The sequence below is a fragment of the Oncorhynchus keta genome, chromosome 1 (genome assembly GCF_023373465.1).
Source record: "Oncorhynchus keta strain PuntledgeMale-10-30-2019 chromosome 1, Oket_V2, whole genome shotgun sequence".
NCBI classification, from domain to species: Eukaryota; Metazoa; Chordata; class Actinopteri; order Salmoniformes; family Salmonidae; genus Oncorhynchus; species Oncorhynchus keta.
Genome location: NC_068421.1, coordinates 43,626,395 through 43,649,034, shown reverse-complemented (window position 1 = coordinate 43,649,034; position 22,640 = coordinate 43,626,395). Strand labels below are relative to the sequence as shown.

At 46.1% G+C, this 22,640-nt stretch overlaps 1 protein-coding gene across 1 annotated transcript in view; it reads left to right on the top strand.

The window, feature by feature from the left end:
• Positions 1 to 14,521, top strand: part of LOC118385905 (rho GTPase-activating protein 35-like) — a 90,398-nt gene extending 75,877 nt beyond the window's left edge. Inside the window, exons 4-7 of the mRNA XM_035773129.2 lie at positions 890 to 967; positions 3,736 to 3,867; positions 10,003 to 10,108; positions 10,360 to 14,521. Of these exons, the coding sequence (XP_035629022.2) occupies positions 890 to 967; positions 3,736 to 3,867; positions 10,003 to 10,108; positions 10,360 to 10,813 (770 nt within the window). The 3' untranslated portion in view covers positions 10,814 to 14,521. The remainder of the gene's footprint in view (positions 1 to 889; positions 968 to 3,735; positions 3,868 to 10,002; positions 10,109 to 10,359) is intronic.
• Positions 14,522 to 22,640: the final 8,119 nt, after the last annotated feature.

Sequence of the window (22,640 nt, the reverse complement as noted above, 5' to 3'; positions counted from 1 at the left end):
TCACCATAACAGCCCTACGCCAGGGTCATGGGTTTGATTCCTGCTGGGGCCACTAATGGGAAAGGGTTTGCACTTTGAATAAAAGCCTCTGCTAAATGGCATGTATTATTATATAGTATGTCTCTTCCTCTCCTTTTGCTATTCTCTTCTATTTCTCTCCCTCCACTCCCTCCATGTCTCCCTCCTCCCCTCTCCATCTCGCTTTCCATCCCCTGTTCCCCTGGAGTCTGGCTAGAAAAGCTTTTGTGGATAATTGATCGGCAGAAGGAGGGGATCGATGCTGCTCGTCTTGACTGAGAGACTCATTTCCTCCCGCCTCTCCCTGTCTCGGGATTTTGTCTTTGTCTCCCTCCCGCCTCCCTCTCTCTAGCGCTCTCACTCACCACCTTTCCACACCCTTGTCCTCTCCATGACTGTGGTAAAGGCATGGATTGCAGAGAGAGGAGAGGATGATAAGGAGAGAGGAGAAAGAGCGAGATGATAGAACACATGGGACCAGAGTTCATTAAGTCATTTTTATGGATCTTGAACTCTAGTAGCCCCAGAAGGACAGAAAGCACCGGAACACTTTCTGCAAGCCTGCCCTGGTGCTTTATGAGTCTCATTGATGGCGCTTATGATCTGTCTCGGTGGGAGGCCACTAATAGACTCTCCAATGTGTCTGTTGTTTCATTACCACACAATCTCTGCATAGAACACGGCTTCTAACAGCACTCTATTGGAGCTGCTTATGCAGAGGATATATAGGGGTACTTATCGGTGTGTGTGTGTGTGTTCAGACTGTGAGTTGGATTGATGATAAAATGTCATGTTGAATGCATCAAGTGGATAAAGTGTACTGAATCCCTCCCTCTCTCTCTCTTGCTTCTCTCTCCGCTCTCTCTCTCAGGTATCACTACAGAAGGGATCTACAGGGTGAGTGGGAACAAGTCAGAGATGGAGAGCATGCAGAGGCAGTTTGACCAGGGTGAGTTACCAGACCCTCTCTTTTTGACCGTAGACATTCAACACACCAACAATATGAATTGTCAACAATATGCCTTACACTCAGTGGCCAGTTTATTAGGTTCACGAAAAAGCTCCACTCCTACAGTCATGTGGCTGTGGGTTGCTATATAAAGCAGGCAGGCAGACAGGCATCGAGGCATTCAGTTACTGTTCGATTGAACATTAGCATGGGCAAAACAAGTGACCTAGGCAACTGAGTGTGGTGTGATCATCGGTGCCAGGCATGCCGTTTCCAGTATCTCAGAAACGGCCGGCTTCCTGGGCTTTTTTAAAAACCCACGAGTGTCAATGGCAAGCTTTCCCAAACTGTCCTCGGGACCCCAAGGAGTGCACGTTTTAGTTTTAAACCCTAGCACTACACAGCTGATTCAAATAATCAACTAATCATCAAGCTTTGATAGTTGGAATCCGCTGTGTCGTGTAAGGGTAAAAAACCTGGACGTGCACCCCTGCACGCTGGTCAAGTGTTCACTCAGAATGGGGCGACACACAGAGAACATCCAGTCAGTGACAGTCCTGTGGGTGAAAACAGCTCGTAGATGAGAGATCGAAGGAGAATGGCACGAATCGTGCAAATAACAGCGCAGCACAACAGTGGTGTGCAGAACGTCATTTGATGAAGCACAACTCGTCAGTCCTTGTCATGGATGGACTATTGCAGCAGGCGACCACACCGGGTTCCACTCCTATCAGCTAAAAACGAGAACCGGCTGCGGTGGGCACGTGCTTACCAACACTGGACAATTGAGGAGTGGAAAAACATTGCCTGGTCAGACTGAGTGTAATTATTGTAGGGTCGTCAGACCCCGTGCCACCCGTGGCCAATGCCTATGTACACGTACTGACCTATGCACATACAGGCACACACACACACACTCACGAATACACACACACACTCACCAATACACACACACACACACGTATACCTAGGCACAAACAGGCCATGGAGGTGCAGTGTTAGTGTGTTGTATCTGTCCAGAAGCCTGTTGTCCAATGGATTCACCTAATTAACCTGGGAGCATCTGTATCATGGATATGCAGGAAGGAGAGGCCTTCCTAACACCGTAGCGTGTGTGTGTGTACATGCATATGTGTGGTGTGGGCCGTTAATTTCCTCCCAGATTGGTTTGGTTAATGAAGCATGCTTGCTTGTGTGTGTGTGTGTGTGTGTGTGTGTGTGTGTGTGTGTGTGTGTGTGTGAGAAATCGGTGAGGCTGAATCCGCCTGAGGTAATCAGAAGCGAAATCCTGTGTCCAGTCGAACAGGACCCTAGACCAAGGTGACAATACAATTACAAGTGAAATTACGGCACCGGTAGACCATAGCACCCAATCAGCTATCACCTAGCCACCCTTTACAGCAAAGGTAACCCATGGCGATAGAACCACACACCCAGTTCAGATACAACAGCCGAGACCAGACTAGTTTTAGAACTTCTCATGTCAGCTGCTGGAGTTTCCAAGGTTCAACATGTCAAATCTTAGCTAAAGACTTGGCATGAGACGGATTTGTTTAGCCAATTAGAGAGCAGTGCCCTGACGTTCTGTGTTTAGCCAAGCAAACCGCTGGCTAGCTGTTTTAATGCCGTTAGCAAGCCTAGCTTGCTGATATTTATCTGACAAGTCTGTGTGCCCTGTTTCTGGTGCATGTATTTTATGATACTTGTTCACTACAACACCGTGCTATATATAACAAGTGGCAACTTTGTATCAAAGTTGTTATCCAAGTCATTGTGAAGATTCACTGTTACCGTGGAAACGGTCTCAACTGCCCATCTCGTCTTCTTGATCTGAATGCCCTGTCTTTAGTCAGCTATTCTTCCACACAAAATTCTAAAACGGTCTAGTTTCGTCTCGTCTCTCCTTATGTCGGCTGTTTTTATCTAAACCGGAGCACTGAGATCTGGAGCTCACTCTGAGGCCTGGTCTGAGAACAGGTCTGAATCAGAAGCACTAGGCATTACTGGGTGAGAACTGACTTGGGACCAGTGTCATCACTGAAGCTGCTCTGTTATGCACACAACAGGTCCTATTTTCATCCTTCCTCGTTTATCCCCTCTCCCCAACCATTGCTATCTGTCTAAACTCTTCCACAATCAATCCCCCTACTTTCTATTCCTCCCCCCATCTCCTCGCCTCTCTTCCTCCACATTTGTCATAGATCGGAGAGAGTAATCAGAAGGGTTTTTAACAGTCTATATATTTGTATCCTTCTCTCCTCCCCTCCTTCACCCCTTCCTTCTCTCACACTCTTTTCTCTGTGTTTTGATCAACAAGCCCCGTGTCAAGTGGGACGGGCGTCGCCTGTGATTACTCTTGGTTTATAGTTTTTAATCAGCAGTTGTGCTTCTGGTGCTGCTGACCTCATTCCCATTCTCTCCCATGTGGTCCCTTGTGCTGACCTGCCACACTGGATAAAAGAGACTCACCGAGGAGCTGGAGCCAATTGGGTGCAGTTCCTTCTAACGGGATAAGCAGTGATATACGGGACTAAGATATACGGAACTTTTATTGTGTGCTGGTGTTGTGGTTTGTTTAGTCAGGTATTTTAGTCCATCACCAGGTGGGGTGATACTATAGCAGTGAAACGAACGAGTTTAAGGCGGGCCTTTTTGTGTGTGCGTTTCATATTGTTGTCTCTTGTAGATCATGTTCTAAATTAGGTGTCTCTTCCGTGTCTTATTCTCATGAACCTCTGTCTCTCCCTCGCTCTCTGTCTCTCTGCTAGACCATAACCTGGACCTGGTGGAGAAGGACTTCACTATCAACACGGTGGCCGGGGCCATGAAGGCCTTCTTCTCTGAGCTGCCAGAACCCTTGGTGCCCTACAGCCATCAGATCGAACTGGTGGAGGCTTTCAGTAAGACATGGGTCTGGGGAGAGGGGACAGAGGGGGCTGGGGGAAATGTGGGGTCGAGGAGGGGGGGTAGAGAAAGGGGTGCTGGGCTGGGAAGAGGCTTGGGGGAGTGCTTGGGCTGTTATTAGGGTTGTCCTTGCTCTATGAAGAAGCCAGTGGTGGTCGGTGCTGTTTAAGATAAGGGAGGACACTTTTTCTTTTTTTTTTTACATTTAATTTCTGATCATGGCCTTATTTCTAATACAGCATGTTGGATGTCTGCCATTCATATTCCATTCACCCAGCTCAATGTAACATCAATAGGTTTAAGCCACTACATGATAGTCAAATTCTCCCTATACCCATCATGAGGTTGCTACAACCTATGAATGAAAGTTTACAACTTAGGTGCACAGGTCAAGCGAAATGTGAGGAATCAAGGTGACAGACATTGACACGTTCAATACCGCCTTGCACTCTCTTGCCTGCATCTAGCTGATCTAGGGTGTAAACATTAGTCCAACAGTTGCAAACAAGAGTTTCTATTGGACATAAGCAAGTATGTTTATCCAAGTTTCGTTTACGTTTGCTTCCGTTTAAGATGTTTTTTTTTAAACTGAATCGGCGGAATGAATACACCCCTGATCACACGCAAAAACAATTCACTTTCATAGCAGCCACATACAAACAGCATGATCCTTTTGATCATTGTATAATTCCTTCTCGCATCTACCTGCTCTCCTCTTCTCACCTTTTCCCTTCGCTTGTGGACTTCAGTGTACAACACATCAGTTTTCTGTGACCAGACAAAAAAACTTTGCAGGCCAAAACTTCACAGCCTACATTGTCACCATATTAACGCCATGGTCAACATAGCTACGAGAACTAACGCGTTAGTAAACCCGTTACAATCATGCAGTACAGTCAACAGCAAGCAGTTTATCAGTTACACCGGTGGGCCCTTGTTCCAATAAATGAATAAAACAAAAGCTTACCTTGACTTGGAAGTGTTCCAGTGTTGGATATCCAGCTAGCTAACAGCATCCCTCTCTGTTTGAGCCGGGTGTTTGAATAGGCTAAACTAGCTCGCTGCATTCACTAGCAAAGTAAGTGAAAGTGAAAAAAAGACAACTATAAAGCTCTTTTGCTTTTCATTTTTGAAGAATTTAATTTAACTGTTCAACTATTGTCTTTCTGTCTCTGAGTCAACTACTCACCACATTTTATGCACTGCAGTGCTAGCTAGCTGTATCTTATGCTTTCAGTACCAGATTCATTCACTGATAATGTGATTGGGTGGTCAACATGTCAGTTCATGCTGCAAGAGCTCTGAATGGTTGGAGGACGTCCTCCGGAAGTTGTCATAATTGCTGTAAATCTATGGAAGGGGTGAGAAACATGAGCCTCCTGGGTTTCGTATTGAAGTCAATGCACCCATCCAAGATGGCGCAGCAGTAAGACATGTTTTTTTTCGTCCCATGTAAATATTGTATTTTTTGTATACATTTCATTTTATTTCGATCTCTTTTTTTTCCATTTTCGAATTAAATATACCTTCCTGCAACCCGCCTCACCCAATGTGGTACGGATCTGCTATTTTTTAGACCTTATAACTGTAACCTCCATCAGAAGCTAGCCAGCTAATTAGCTACTAGCTATTTAGTCATTGTTAGCCACTGCTAGTGGACTTTACCTTTAGCTTCTCCACAAGCTGCTTTAGCCCGGAAAACACCTGCCAGTCAGCACAGAGCGATATCAGCCCTGAGCATATCGGACTTGTTTTTTTCCCCACTACATCACCGGAATCCTGCCACAAGCTCTGGACCATTACACTAGATCTTCGCAGCTAGTGGCTACTGTGGCTACTGTGGCTAACGCCCTTGTCGAAAAGCATGCACCAGTTAGCCTCGAGCTAGCCTCGAACTAGGCCCATCTCCCGTCTAGCAAACAAAGTACACCAACTACAATACCTCTCTTGCCATTTGGCCTGGACCCTTTGTCAACACGGAGCCCCGCCGATCCATCACGACTGGTCTGACTGCACCTAGCTTAACTGGTGCCTCAGAGATGCAACCTCTCTCATCGTCACTCAATGCCTAGGTTTACCCCCACTGCACTATGCAACTATTTCTTATAGCCTTTAGCAATACCCTCATCCTACTCCTCCTCTGTTCCTCTGGTGATGTAGCGGTTAACCCAGGCCCTGTGTGTCCCTAGGCACACTCGTTTTTTTATTTCTGCAACCACAAAAGTCTTGGTTTCATGCATGTTAACATCTGAAGCCTCCTCCCTAAATGTGCTTTATTCACTGTTTCAGCACACTCCGCCAACCCCGATGTCCTAGCGGTGTCTGAATCCGGGTTTAGGAAGGCCACCAAAAATTCTGAAATTTCCATCTCCAATTACAACATTTTCCGTCAAGATAGAACTGCTAAAGGGGGCGGAATTGCAGTCTACTGTAGAGAGAGCCTGCAGAGTTCTGTCATACTATCCAGGTCTATGCCCAAACAGTTTGAGCTTCTACTTTTAAAGAGCCATCTCTCCAGAAATAAGTCCCTCACTGTTGCCGCTTGTTATAGACCCCCCTCAGCTCCCAGCTGTGCCCTGGACACCATATGTGAATTGATTTCCCCCCATCTATCGTCTAGGTGACCTAAATTGGGATATGCTTTACACCCCGGTCGTCCTACAATCAGAAATGATCAAGGAACCTACCAGGTACAATCCCAAATCCGTAAACACGGGCACCCTCATAGATATCATCCTGACCAACTTGCCCTCTAAATACACCTCTGCTGTTTTCAACCAGGATCTCAGCGATCACTGCGTAATGGGTCTGTAATGGGTCCCTCATCACTGTCAAACGCTCCCTAAAACACTTCTGCTAGCAGGCCTTTCTAATCGACCTGGCCCGGGTATCCTGGAAGGATATTGATTTCATCAGTAGAGGATGCCTGGTTGTTCTTTTAAAGTACTTTCCTCACCTTCTTAAATAAGCATGCCCCTTTCAAAAAATGTTGAACTCAGAACAGATATAGCCCTCGGTTCACTCCAGACTTGACTGCCCTTGACCAGCACAAAAAAACCCTGTGGCGTACTGCACTAGCTTCGAATCGTCACCGCGATATGCAACTTTTCAGGGAAGTCAGGAACTAATACAAACAGTCAGTTAGGAGAGCAAAGGCTAGCTTTTTCAAACAGAAATTTGCATCCTGCAGCACTAATTCCAAAAGGTTTTGGGACACTGTAAAGTACATGGAGAATAAGAGTACCTCCTCCCAGCTGCCCATTGCACTGAGACTAGGAAACACGGTCATCACTGATAAATTGATTGAGAATTGAGAATTTCAATAAGCATTCCTCTACAGCTGGCCATGCTTTCCACCTGGCTACCCCAACATCGGCCAACAGCTCCACACCCCCTTCAGCAACTGGCCCAAGGACCCCCCCCGCGCTTCTACTTCACCCAAATCCAGACAGCTTCTGTTCTGGAAGAGCTGTAAAATCTGGATCCCTACAAATCAGCTGGGCTAGACAATCTGGACCCTTTCTTCCTAAGATTATCTGCCGCCATTGTTGCAACCCCTATTACTAGTCTGTTCAACATCTTTCGTATCGTCTGAGATTCTGAGAAAGCGTCTGAGAAAGCGGCCAAGGTCATCCCCCTCTTCAAAGGGGGAGACCTTCTAGACCCAAACTGTTAGACCTATATCCATCCTGCCCTGCCTTTCTTAAGTCTTCGAAAGCCAAGTGAACAAACAGATCACCGACCATTTGAAATCCCACTGCTATGCAATCTGGTTTCCGAGCTGGTCACAAGTGCACCTCAGCCACGCTCAAGGTCCAAAATTATATCAATACTGCCATTGATAAAAGACAGTACTGTGTAGCCGTCTTCATCGACCTGGCAAAGGCTTTAGACTCTTGTCAATCACCGTATTGTTATCGGCATACTCAACAGCCTTGATTTCTCTAATGACTGCCTTGTCTGGTTCACTAACTACTTCTCAGATAGAGTTCAGTGTGTCAAATCGGATGGCCTGTTGTCCGGACCTCTGGCAGTCTCTATGGGGGTGCCACAGGGTTCAATTCTCGGGCTGACACTCTTCTCTGTATACAGCAATGATGTCGCTCTTGCTGCTGGTGAGTCTCTGATCCACCTCTGCGCAGACGACACCATTCTGTATACCTCTGACCCTTCTTTGGACACTGTGTTAACATCCAAACGAGCTTCAACTCCATACTACACTCCTTCCCTGGCCTCCAACTGCTTTTAAATGCTAGTAAAACAAAATGCATGCTCTTCAACTGATCGCTGCCCTCACCCGCCCGTCCGACTAGCATTACTACTCTGGACGGTTCTGACTTAGAATATGTGGACAACTATAAATACCTAGGTGTCTGTTTAGACTGTAAACTCTCCTTCCAGACTCTCACATTAAGCATCTCCAATCCAAAGTTAAATCTAGAATCGGCTTCCTATTTTGCAACAAAGCCTCCTCAACACATGCTGCCAAACATATCTTTGTAAAACTGACTATCCTACCGATCCTTGACTTCGGCGACGTAATTTACAAAATAGCCTCCAACACTCTACTCAGCAAATTGGATGCAGTCTATCACAGTGCCATCCATTTTGTCACCAATGCCCAATATACTACCCACCACTGCGACCTGTATGCTCTCGTTGGCTGGTCCTCGCTACATATTCGTCGCCAAACCCACTGGCTCCAAGTCTTTGCTAGGTAAAGCTCCGCGTTATCTCAGCTCACTGGTCACCATATCAACACCCATCCCTTGCACTCGCTCCAGCAGGTATATTTCACTGGTCATCCCCAAAGCCAACACCTGCTTTGGCTGCCTTTCCTTCCAGTTCTCTGCTGCCAGTGACTGGAACAAATTGCAAAAAACACTGAAGTTGGAGACATATCTCCCTCACTAACATTAAGCGTCAGCTGTCAGAGCAGTTTACCGATCGCTGCAGCTGTACACAGCCCATTTGTAAATATCCCATCCAACCAACTGCCTACCTCATCCCCATATTTCTTCATTTTTTTCTGCTATTTTGCACACCAGTATTTCTACTTGCACATCCTCATCTGCACATATATCACTCCAGTGTAAATTGCTAAATTGTTATTACTTTGCCACTATTGGCCTATTTATTGCCTTTACCTCCTTACTTCATTTGCACACACTGTATACACATTTTTCTATTGTGTTATTGACTGTACGTTTGTTTATCCCATGTGTAACTCTTGTTGTTTTTGTCCCACTGCTTTGCTTTATCTTGGCCAGGTCGCAGTTGTAAATGAGAACTTGTTCTCAACTGGCCTACCTGGTTAAATAAAGGTGTGAAAAAAATGAGGACGGAAGCTACCTGTCCTCCAGCTACACCATGGTGCAATATAGTTAGTATAGTGTTATGAAATTCAACGAGTATGGTCCCCCTCCTCCTCCTCCAATGGAAGATGCACAAATTTGCTGTGAAGCAAGACAAACAAAAGTCATACAGAATGTTAGAATATCAAGTACACTTCTTTCCTTTCTGTTCTTTCACTCCCATTGCGTTTTGTAATCTGTTGTCGTGGAGATTTAAGGTGTAGCGTCGCGGCCCAGAGATTTACCTCTACTCTGGAGGGCGGTCATCATTCAGTGTGTGTGTGTGTGTGTGTGTGTGTGTGCGCGAGGCCCCTGAGCCGTGACGAAACCCTGATGAAACCCTGCAGCAGGAGAGAGACTCTACACACACCGTTTAAAGACTAGTTAGAAAATAAACGCTTCCAGGATGGATTGCAGAACTCTGCCTATGACCCTGTAGACTGCAGAAGAAGTGAACACATGGTTTGAAGAAGGAGCTGGATAACATGTGAAATGGTGTGTGTGTGTGTGGCTCCATCTGCCTCGCTCACATGGAAACATAAGACTGGCTGTGTTGGGAGTGCTGATATCAGCTTGTCTGACTCACTCCTATCATTGGGCTCAGCACAACCCACTCTCACTCTGTGTGTGTGATCACTGCTATGCATTGAGTCATCTCTGGCTCTCAGCTGTGATTTCAGTTTGTCTCAGTGTGTGCCATGCGTCCCCTGCCCCTGCACATGTGTGCGCTTTCGTTCTTTCTCTCTAACCTCTCCTGTCTCCTTTCGCCCCGATCAGAGATCAACGATCGGGATCAGCGAGTTCACGCCATGAAGGACATCCTGCGCCGCTTCCCCAGGGAGAACTATGACGTCTTCAAATACGTCATCAATCACTTGAACAAGTGAGTGGCTCAGTGACGGGGCGGTGACAGTCATGCTGACCACAGTAACAGTCGTCCACCCCGCAACCTTTGACCTTCCACCCTGTCAGCTACACCCCTGGCTCTATTTAGAGTCAGCTTTATATTCAGTCAGTTGAGTCATAGCACAAACACTGGGGAGTTTAGATTTCTAGATTGTTACTTTAGGATTTCTTGAACAACTTACATTGTTTTCTCTCTATCTCTCCCTTAACCCTCCCTCCCTTTCTCAGGGTGAGTCAGAATAACCGTTTGAACCTGATGACCAGTGAGAACCTGTCCATCTGTTTCTGGCCCACTCTGATGCGGCCCGACTTCACCACCATGGACGCCCTGACGGCCACACGAACCTACCAGACAATCATCGAGTCCTTCATCCACCAGTGTGCTTTCTTCTTCTACAACCAGCCCCTGTCTGACACCCCTGGCGGGCACGCCTCCCCCACAGCCACCCTCTCCTCCCACGGGGGAACCTCTGCCTACTCCTCCTTGGCGTACAACTCTCCCTCACTCACACCGGCCCCGGCCCCTTACGTTATGCCCGCCACGCCGCCCGTCATCCCACACTACGGGCCGCCCCATACCCAGATCCAGCATTCCCCGCCCCACACCCCCCAGTCCCCCATCCAGGCCCTACTGCCCCCCCTGCATCCCCATCACACCCCCACGGAACAACACATGCTGTGAACCAGTGATGGAAGGAAAGAGAGATTTGAGAGCGAGATGGAAAGAGTTTGAGATTCAGAGGTATGAGGGAGCGGTGAGAGAAGATTGTAAGTGGACGAGATTTTGAAGGGGTGGTGAGAAGTATGGAGGGAACGAGAGGAGAGTGGGTTTGAGAGAGGGAAAGCGAACGAGAAGATGAGGTTGTGAGTGAGATGCAGTACATATAGGGGAAAACTGTTGGGAGAGGGGGTTATCCAACCCCATTTGCATTTTAAAGATATACGCACACACACACACACACACACACACTACGCACGGAAGGGGTGGGAAAGAGGAACTATTGAGCCACTAGTACAACATGTGTCTTCCCGTACCACTGTAGTCTATTGACTCTTCTCCCGCTACCATTTCTTCTGCCCCCTTCTCCACTGCCTTAGAGAGTACCTCCCTCTTTCCCCATCCAACACACACAAACACCACGTGTACATGTCCCTCCCCAACCATAAGGGACCTCAGAACTGCTGACTGTAGCCAGGCAGGGTATCTGTGGGGGAAGTGTGGGAGGACATTGAACTATATGGACCTCCTAGCTGGACTCTAAAACCACTGCCCAGTGTCCCACTTTCCTCGCCCCCACTCCTCACCGCGATGGGGCTGTGGTTTGCCAGCGACTGCCCTGTCCTCCCAGGTTGATCCTGGGTCCAGGTGGAGGGAGGACCTGACCAGTAGCTTCTCTATGTTTATTTGACCACTGTTACCAGGAAATGGACTAGAGGCATGCTTCACCTCTCCCCCATGGACCAGCTTCCACTTCAATAGACTCATTCCTAAACCCCCCCACCCCACCCCACCCCCTTCGCTTCAGTGTCTGCTACAGCCAGAGATAATGCCAAGAACAAAAGTCTCAACTAACTGGATCTGCAGGGAGGCTAGAGCACGGAACTTTGGGTGGTCTCACACCCTCGGCATCTTGGGAGAGCTCCTTCCGTTCCGCTCTCTCTCCTCTGACACATGCCCCTGAGCCTCCAGGCAACGCTGGAAGACTGTTGTTTTTCTTTTGATTAAAGAGGATATATTTTACCCTCCCTGTTTCTTCCTGATGTTTGTTGTTCCACCTTTCCTCTTTAGTCCCCCCCCCCCCTATGCTTCCATTTTTTGATTTTCAAACTGTGGATCAGTTTTGGAGTGTTCCGTTGATGACTGACCAATCAGAATGCACTCTCACACAGCAAGTCCCTCCTGTCAGATATCAATGCTTACTTCTTATTGGCCCATGTGCTTTCTGTGAAGGGTGGGAATAACTGTCAGGGAGAGGTAGGAAGGACTGAGATATGGATTGGGATTTGGAAGGGGTGGGATTCAGGGATGCACTTTACGGACTCTGAAAAGCATTTAGGCAATTAGACACGGAATGCCAAGAGGAACAACCATAACGATTTCCATAAGGATCCCAGGAGGCATTGGGAAGTGGTGGCAGGGAATTCATACTTCCTCCTGTTACCAATGAAGGGTTTGGAATCCTGGAGAGACATGGGGGGCATGACCTTTGTGTGTGTGTGTGTGTGTGTGTCTGCGTACATGTGTGCACATGCTTCTAATATGGTAGAGAGCGGGAGAATCATTAGTGTAGAGATCTCTGAAGTTTATTGAGATTGAGAGACTGCAGAGCACTTTTGGGATCCTCTTTAGTGCAAAGTGCGCCAACACTTTCTCACCACGTCTAATGCGTTGTGAAGTTGTGTAGTCACCTCACTGAGAACACGCCATTGCCATCTGGTGGATGACATAGTTACTGCAGCTATGACCTCACCCACCACTGCATGGGCGGAACACCATTCCCCCCCTGGGTGTAATATTAGATCTTTCTACATGCGTAATCCCCCATATTTACCTATTGAATGTCAAGTCAAATGGGACATATTGAGCCCAATAGGAATTCTTTGTATATAACGTAAATGGAGAGTCTATACTATGAAAGCCATATAAACTGCATTGAGATTAGCCTGTGGATGAGGCTCATATCTGTTGTGTTGCTAGGGTGCCAGCACTTTGCTACAGATGTATATACTCTCCAGAGTGTGGTGTTGAAGGAGCGTATGATGACATTTCATGTCAGCTGTCCATGATGCAGACAGTCCAGTGACTAGTCCAGTGTCCATCTGGGCTCTGCTAGTTGGCGGTATGTGGTGATGTTTAGTCATGTGTTTTTGTACCGAGGCTGGCTCAGGATAGCGGTTCAGATCCATTCAGCTGACTATGACCGGGAAGGACACAAAGGAAAGGAGATGAGGAAGCTCGTTCAGAGTATTGAAACGCAGCCAGTGGTGTTGATAGTCCCTCAATGCCATCCTGTGTTTATTGGTGTCCCACTTCCTGGTTGGCACCACTTGGTACCCCTGCCCTCTTTTGAAACGGCACCGTTCCCTAGTCCAGAGAGGCGCTCCGGGATGGAGCAGAACAGACCATCTATTCATCTGTGTTGATGACTGCGGAATTCCAATGGTTCTGTCTGTGGTTGTCATAGAAACCTGTTTGATCGCTAGAGTGTGTGTGTGTGTGTGCGTGCGCACTCGCGCACGTTGAGTGAATCCAAGGTCATGTAATTTGTTTCATTTTGACCCTCTGCTTACACACTCATGCTTGTCTCCACCTCTCTCCAGTTCCCATTTGTCTTGACTGACAGGCCTCCCTTCCGATCACTGGAGTTACACCTTGACGCCAACCCAATGACCTATCATACACTACCTATATGACGTTTGTTTTGTCTGTGTGAAGGACTGATGTCATTTGAGCTGTCAACAGTAGCCAGACATCAGTGTAAACTCGACACTTAAGACCATGTCGCTTATAGTGGAGAATGTATTTATCCTCACGGTCATTACCCCACATAATGTAAACTGGACCTGACCACAGTTATCCTCTTAGTTACCTATAGGTTTACTTTTCACAGATGGAGAGTGAGTCAGAGAGGGAGAGGTGAATGGGATCATTATTTGGGAGATGGAGGGAGGAAGGGGGGTTGTGCAAACTCTGGTACTTTTGAATGCCGGCCAGTGGCATTCCCTGTGTATATCAATGTGTTAATACTGAACAGACTGTGAGGCAGCCAAAGACTGTGCAACAACTAAAAAACACAAAAGGTGGGGGAGAGAGGAAGCAAAGCGACACGTGGAGAGGAAAAAAACTATGGTATTAAAAATGTGACTTTGGTTCTGCGATCTTGTGGCTTTTCTTTTTTCTTTATTTTTTGCAACAATGGTGAGAGATGGTCTGTTAAGTTAAAATGAGAAACAAGCAAACTATATTCAAATGGTTGTTTATTTGTATGTTAGGGGGTCTAACACTTTGCCCTTTAGTCAATGGTGATAGAATTGTTTTTCTTTTTTCTTTTTAATAATAAAAAAAAAACTATGTTTTTTTGAAACAATTTTGTGAATGGTGAAGAGACCAGCCCGGTATAGTGCATGATATTTGCCCAGGCAAGGGAGGTGGCTCGACCACTCTTCAGTATTTAAGACAAGAAGATTAAAAAACAATGAAATAATGGGGAAAAAGTTAACCTGTATAAAAGATAAAATGGAAGTAAACTAAAAAAAAATCTGTCAACACAAAAAAAATGCTGTCATTATTTGCTAAGAGTATGGTAATTTGTCTCAATAGGAATGGTGTATACAGCAAGGCCTTACGTGGACCTGTATTCTAGTTAATAAATCAATCTTGTAAAGCCTGCCTCCTGTCTGTCTGTCTGTCTGTCTGTGCAAAACCCACTGACTCATCCCCTGGCTCACCACACACAGCTCTGCATATACATGTAGTATTATCAGTGTGTACTGTGAGAAAAGGTGTCAAATATTAAACTATGGATTCATACATTCGGCCATATTTCATTGACTGGAAATGAATGAACGGAATTGAATAACTTATTTCCACAGAAAGATCGGCTACTCCTGGAACCAAGTGGAGAAAACTGCCCAATGTTGAGTTCACTAGAGGCTGCCGTCATTAATGACCTGTGCACCATGGGGCGATGGGCCTAAGTACTTTTCTACAGTTGACAGGTGTTTCTCATCATTATATTCTAAAAAGACAAGAGTTAACGTTTAGTGTTGTCAAGTGACTTTTCCCAACGAAAACTGCCTAGAACATTAGAATAGCTTTACTTCGAGTAATGATTTGCTACATGTTACTGTACACCACTGAAAGAGCTAGAGATTAAAGTACTTAAGTAGTATCTGTAAAGAAAATGTACTTTTTACATACATTTTCCCTGACACCCAAAAGTACTTGTTACATTTTGAATGTTTAGCTGGACAGGAACATGGTCTAATTCACGCACTTGTCAAGAGAACATTCCTGGTCATCCCTACTGCCTCTGATCTGGCGGGCTAACTAAACACACATGCTTAGTTTGTAAATGATGTCTTAAATAATTTACCCCGTTTTCTCCCCAATTTCGTGGTATCCAATTGTTTTTAGTAGCTACTATCTTGTCTCATCGCTACACAACCTTACCAAGCCGCACTGCTTCTTAACACAGCGCGCATCCAACCCGGAAGCCAGCCGCACCAATGTGTCGGAGGAAACACCGTGCACCTGGCAACCTTGGTTAGCACGCACTGCACCCGGCCCGCCACAGGAGTCGCTGGTACGGGATGAGACAAGGACATCCCTACCGGCCAACCCCTCTCTGACCCGGACGACGCTAGGCCAATTGTGCGTCGCCCCACAGCCCCTACTTTCGATACTTAAGTATATTTTAGCAATTCCATTTAGTTTTGATACTTAAGTGTGTATATATACATATACTGTTAAGACTTTTACTCAGGTAGTATTTTACTGGATGACTTTCACTTTTCCGTTAGTCATTTTCTATTAAGGTGTCTTTCCTTTTACTCCGGTATGTTTCGTGTCAAAAAGTAGGTTGGGCCTCTTTGTACCTCAGGAGATACACAAGAAAATGCTGTTATCTCCAAATAATCTACGAAGCATAAACTTCCTATGTATTTCTCATTAATTCAATTTCCAAATGACCAAACCCAGTCTCAGGCTTGGATAACAGATAACTCGCATTTTCTGCGAGATTTAAGACTTTCTCGAGAATTGACTATGTTTTAACGTCTACTTAAATTCCAGGTAACATGGAACTTGTAAAAACATTGTCGGCCATTCTATCTGATCCTAATCCCTTTCTTTGTCAATTTCAAATCTTCCCAATGAACAAGTGTGCACTGAGATGGTTTAACAATACTTTACTACACAACTGACTGCACCTTTCAGTGTAGATTTCATTTAAAAATGTTTTGGAAAAAATGACCAGTCATCGGAGGACTCCGCTATGATATGGTTAGCTGTAAAAAAATGTTCATAAGAGGAAACACTACACATTCTCCTTCAAGTTTACAGAAATGAAGGCTTCAGAAGATCAGTGAATTTGAAAATCATTGTAAAATGCTGGAAGATTCTCTTTAAAAGCAACTATTCAACAGAGAGAATTTGAGCTAAAAAAAACAAGTCGGTTGGAACTTAATGACCTGTTGCGACGTAGAGCAGAATTCATTACGCAGAGGGTGCGAGAAAAAAATACTATTTTCAAGGGAGTAGCCAGTTACTGCAGCTGAAACAAGATCGTCAATACAGCCGATCAGATCCCCTACGAAGGGACTGATATCTGATCCCACAGAAGTAAATGCAGTGCCTTGCGAAAGTATTCGGCCCCCTTGAACTTTGCGACCTTTTGCCACATTTCAGGCTTCAAACATAAAGATATAAAACTATTTTTTTGTGAAGAATCAACAACAAGTGGGACACAATCATGAAGTGGAACGACATTTATTGGATATTTCAAACTTTTTTAACAAATCAAAAACTGAAAATTTGGGCGTGCAAAATTATTCAGCCCCCTTAAGTTAATACTTTGTAGCGCCACCTTTTGCTGCGATTACAGCTGTAAGTCGCTTGGGGTATGTCTCTATCAGTTTTGCACATCGAGAGGACTGAAATTTTTTCCCATTCCTCCTTGCAAAACAGCTCGAGCTCAGTGAGGTTGGATGGAGAGCATTTGTGAACAGCAGTTTTCAGTTCTTTCCACAAATTCTCGATTGGATTCAGGTCTGGACTTTGACTTGGCCATTCTAACACCTGGATATGTTTATTTTTGAACCATTCCATTGTAGATTTTGCTTTATGTTTTGGATCAAGTCTCAGGTCTTTTGCAGACTCCATCAGGTTTTCTTCCAGAATGGTCCTGTATTTGGCTCCATCCATCTTCCCATCAATTTTAACCATCTTCCCTGTCCCTGCTGAGGAAAAGCAGGCCCAAACCATGATGCTGCCACCACCATGTTTGACAGTGGGGATGGTGTGTTCAGGGTGTTGCTTTTACGCCAAACATAACGTTTTGCATTGTTGCCAAAAAGTTCAATTTTGGTTTCATCTGACCAGAGCACCTTCTTCCACATGTTTGGTGTGTCTCCCAGGTGGCTTGTGGCTTGTTTCTTGTTGCCACTCTTCCATAAAGGCCAGATTTGTGCAATATATGACTGATTGTTGTCCTATGGACAGAGTGTCCCACCTCAGCTGTAGATCTCTGCAGTTCATCCAGAGTGATCATGGGCCTCTTGGCTGCATCTCTGATCAGTCTTCACCTTGTATGAGCTGAAAGTTTAGAGGGACGGCCAGGTCTTGGTAGATTTGCAGTGGTCTGATACTCCTTTCATTTCAATATTATCGCTTGCACAGTACTCCTTGGGATGTTTAAAGCTTGGGAAATCTTTTTGTATCCAAATCCGGCTTTAAACGTCTTCACAACAGTATCTCGGACCTGCCTGGTGTGTTCCTTGTTCTTCATGATGCTCTCTGTGCTTTTAACGGACCTCTGAGACTATCACAGTGCAGGTGCATTTATACGGAGACTTGATTACACACAGGTGGATTGTATTTATCATCATTAGTCATTTAGGTCAACATTGGATCATTCAGAGATCCTCACTGAACTTCTGGAGAGAGTTTGCTGCACTGAAAGTAAAGGGGCTGAATAATATTGCACGCCCAATTTTTCAGTTTTTGATTTTTTTTTAAAGTTATCCAATAAATGTCGTTCCACTTCATGATTGTGTCCCACTTGTTGTTGATGTTGTCACTTGTTGTTGTTGTTGATTCTTCACAAAAAAATACAGTTTTATATCTTTATGTTTGAAGCCAGAAATGTGGCAAAAGGTCGCAAAAGTTCAAGGGGGCCGAATACTTTCGCAAGGCACTGTACAACTCTTAGAGCATGTTCTTCAGATGTATAGAGTTCCTCACAGAGCTTTATTACTCTTGCTTGTCGGCAGTTCCTGGAGTCGGCAGTTACGTTGCCCAAACTCTCTCAAGAAGAAACCATTTTTATTAGAGGAATCTGAGACTTTATCTGAACTGAAAGCTGCTTTAAAAAAAATGAATAAAGATAAAGTGCCTGGTATTGATGGAAAACCTCCTGAACTCATTCTCAACTTTTGGGATGAGCTAGGACCAGTTACTCTTCAATCGCTTAACATTCCTATTGAAAAAGGACAATTCCACAGAGACATCAATCGCAGGTGTTATATCCCTAAGAAAGAGAAAGACCTCACAAATTGTGCAACATTTTCAGCCAATCAGCTTACTTGGAGCAGAAATGAAGATGTATGCCAAAGTTCTAGCCATGAAGAGGAAGTTATTAACAAGCGCGTACATCCTGACCAAACAGGGTTTATTAAGGGTCGTCAAGCAGCCGATAACATGCTCCACCCGTTTCATGTGGTTGCTGAGGCTTCCTATCTGGACACCCCGTGTGCTGTGTTATCATTTAGATGGAGAGAAAGCCTTTGACTGCTAAGTTGGGGAATATTTTTCTGGCCTTGTTCTTGAACATTTTGATTTCAGAGCTAGATTTATACACATGATTCGCACCATGTACGTGACTCCTTCGATTATATCTACAGGCACTACACATTCTAATCCCTTTATCATACAACGAGGGTGTAAACAAGATTGTCCCGCCATTCCCTATGCTATTTGCTCACTCTTTGAACCGCTGGCACAAAGCATACGTCAAAAATTTCGGCTTCCTCCCATTTCAAAATCAAGCAAACTGAACCAGCAATTTCTCTGGATGCAGATGAAATACTGCTCGACGCCGCAAACGCTCAGAAATCCCTTCAGACAATAATGTCTATTTTCACAGCATTCAGCTCATGGTCTGGTTCCAAGATCAACTAGTCTAAATCAGCTCTACGTCCTCTTAACTCAGCTCCGCTACCTCTTAACTCAGCTATTGGGAAGCGTGCAACTACCACCCATGATCCCAGTGAAGAAACAAATCCGTTAATTAGGCATCACCGTATCCATCTCTATTTACACTACCGGCAGGAAGAACTACTTAGAAACCTTTCAAAAGATCCAAAAAGACACGATGGTCCGCTATGGCCACTTCTTTGCATGCTACCAAAATTATTGTCCTCCCTGGCATCACTTGTATTAGTTCCATGTTTCCACTGCCTCCCCTTATAGACCTACGGTCTAAACTTGATTGTCAGAAAGAAGTTCATTTTGGGCGAGAACGAGGCCACAGATTAAATATGCAACGGTAACAGAGAACAAAAAGCTTCAGGTGTACTTGCAGTTCCAAATAAATATATATTTTTTAATCACCACATCATTCCAAATGCATTTCCTGAACACCTGGTTAAACCCAGAGTTCCTTGGCGTGCTACAGAAGAGTCAATAGTTTCACCAATTAGATTACAAAATGTATTCATTTCTGGATTGACTCCTTAAAGAAACGTGCCTTATTGTTTGGACCCATTATAGCACACTCAGTAAATGTGTGGAAAGCTACAGAGAAGCATATGAGATCTAATCTTAAATGGCATTTATCCTCTCCAATATGGCGTACTGGCTTAAGCAGGGGGACACGTCTGGCACTGCAGGATTTGAGTCCCTGGCGGCATAGTGTGTTACTGATGGTAGGCTTTGTTACTTTGGTCCCAGCTCTCTGCAGGTCATTCACTAGGTGCCCCCGTGTGGTTCTGAGATTTTTGCTCACCGTTCTTGTGATCATTTTGACCCCACGGGGTGAGATCTTGCGTGGAGCCCCAGATCGAGGGAGATTATCAGTGGTCTTGTATGTCTTCCATTTCCTAATAATTGCTCCCACAGTTGATTCCTTCAAACCAAGCTGCTTACCTATTGCAGATTCAGTCTTCCCAGCCTGGTGCAGGTCTACAATTTTGTTTCTGGTGTCCTTTGACAGCTCTTTGGTCTTGGCCATAGCGGAGTTTGGAGTGTGACTGTTTGAGGTTGTGGACAGGTGTCTTTTATACTGATAACAAGTTCAAACAGGTGCCATTAATACAGGTAACGAGTGGTGGACAGATGAGCCTCTTAAAGAAGAGGATCCACAGGGTCAAGGTGTCCACTCTGGTTGTACTTATGGAGCGCTCCACAGCCAGGATCCACAGGGCCAAGGTGTCCACTCTGGTTGTACTTATGGAGCTCTCCACAGCCAGGATCCACAGGGCCAAGGTGTCCACTCTAGGTTGTACTTATGGAGATCTCCACAGCCAGGATCCACAGGGCCAAGGTGTCCACTCTGGTTGTACTTATGGAGCGCTCCACAGCCAGGATCCACAGGGTCAAGGTGTCCTCCACCAGGATCTGGTTGTACTTATGGAGATCTCCACAGCCAGGATCCACAGGGTCAAGGTGTCCACTCTGGTTGTACTTATGGAGCTCTCCACAGCCAGGATCCACAGGGCCAAGGTGTCCACTCTGGTTGTACTTATGGAGCTCTCCACAGCCAGGATCCACAGGGCCAAGGTGTCCACTCTGGTTGTACTTATGGAGCTCTCCACAGCCAGGATCCACAGGGCCAAGGTGTCCACTCTGGTTGTACTTATGGAGCTCTCCACAGCCAGGATCCACAGGGCCAAGGTGTCCACTCTGGTTGTACTTATGGAGCGCTCCACAGCCAGGATCCACAGGGCCAAGGTGTCCACTCTGGTTATACTTATGGAGCTCTCCACAGCCAGGATCCACAGGGTCAAGGTGTCCACTCTGGTTGTACTTATGGAGCGCTCCACAGCCAGGATCCACAGGGCCAAGGTGTCCACTCTGGTTGTACTTATGGAGCTCTCCACAGCCAGGATCCACAGGGCCAAGGTGTCCACTCTGGTTATACTTATGGAGCTCTCCACAGCCAGGATCCACAGGGCCAAGGTGTCCACTCTGGTTGTACTTATGGAGATCTCCACAGCCAGGATCCACAGGGCCAAGGTGTCCACTCTGGTTGTACTTATGGAGCGCTCCACAGCCAGGATCCACAGGGTCAAGGTGTCCACTCTGGTTGTACTTATGGAGATCTCCACAGCCAGGATCCACAGGGTCAAGGTGTCCACTCTGGTTGTACTTATGGAGCTCTCCACAGCCAGGATCCACAGGGCCAAGGTGTCCACTCTGGTTGTACTTATGGAGCGCTCCACAGCCAGGATCCACAGGGCCAAGGTGTCCACTCTGGTTATACTTATGGAGCTCTCCACAGCCAGGATCCACAGGGCCAAGGTGTCCACTCTGGTTGTACTTATGGAGATCTCCACAGCCAGGATCCACAGGGCCAAGGTGTCCACTCTGGTTGTACTTATGGAGCGCTCCACAGCCAGGATCCACAGGGTCAAGGTGTCCACTCTGGTTGTACTTATGGAGATCTCCACAGCCAGCATCCACAGGGCCAAGGTGTCTACTCTGGTTGTACTTATGGAGCTCTCCACAGCCAGGATCCACAGGGCCAAGGTGTCCACTCTGGATGTACTTATGGAGATCTCCACAGCCAGGATCCACAGGGCCAAGGTGTCCACTCTGGTTGTACTTATGGAGATCTCCACAGCCAGGATCCACAGGGCCAAGGTGTCCACTCTGGTTGTACTTATGGAGATCTCCACAGCCAGGATCCACAGGGCCAAGGTGTCCACTCTGGTTGTACTTATGGAGATCTCCACAGCCAGGATCCACAGGGTCAAGGTGTCCACTCTGGTTGTACTTATGGAGCTCTCCACAGCCAGGATCCACAGGGCCAAGGTGTCCACTCTGGTTGTACTTATGGAGATCTCCACAGCCAGGATCCACAGGGTCAAGGTGTCCACTCTGGTTGTACTTATGGAGCTGTCCACAGCCAGGATCCACAGGGTCAAGGTGTCCACTCTGGTTATACTTATGGAGCTCTCCACAGCCAGGATCCACAGGGCCAAGGTGTCTACTCTGGTTGTACTTATGGAGCTGTCCACAGCCAGGATCCACAGGGCCAAGGTGTCCACTCTGGTTGTACTTATGGAGCTCTCCACAGCCAGGATCCACAGGGCCAAGGTGTCCACTCTGGACACATAGAAAAAAGTATGTATGGATCCTATGAATTTAAATATTAAAAACTTGATGTAAAAGTAGTATTTTATTTTACTAGATGATTTTCACTTTTAGGTGTCTTTACTTTTACTCAAGTATTACCATTGGGTGCTTTTTCCACTACTGGTCTCTTCCTATGATGGGTTTGTTTGGAGGTCAGAGTGGCAAAGCAATTCCCCTAGTCCCTGTGAGGGTGCAGGGTTATGTGCCATTTTGGGATGCCCTTCCTCTGACCTTTTCATCCAGTCAAATGCAAAGTAAATCCATTTTCATGACCTTTGTCACACGTCTTTTCATTCTGGCGCTGGAAAAAAGAGCTGCTGATTGGGACTGAAAAGGGCAGCCTCATGAGCGCATAGGAAGACTGACCTCTGAACTACGACCTTTAGGGGGTGTCAAGGGGGAGTTGTGAATGGTTTGATGACCTGGAGATAGC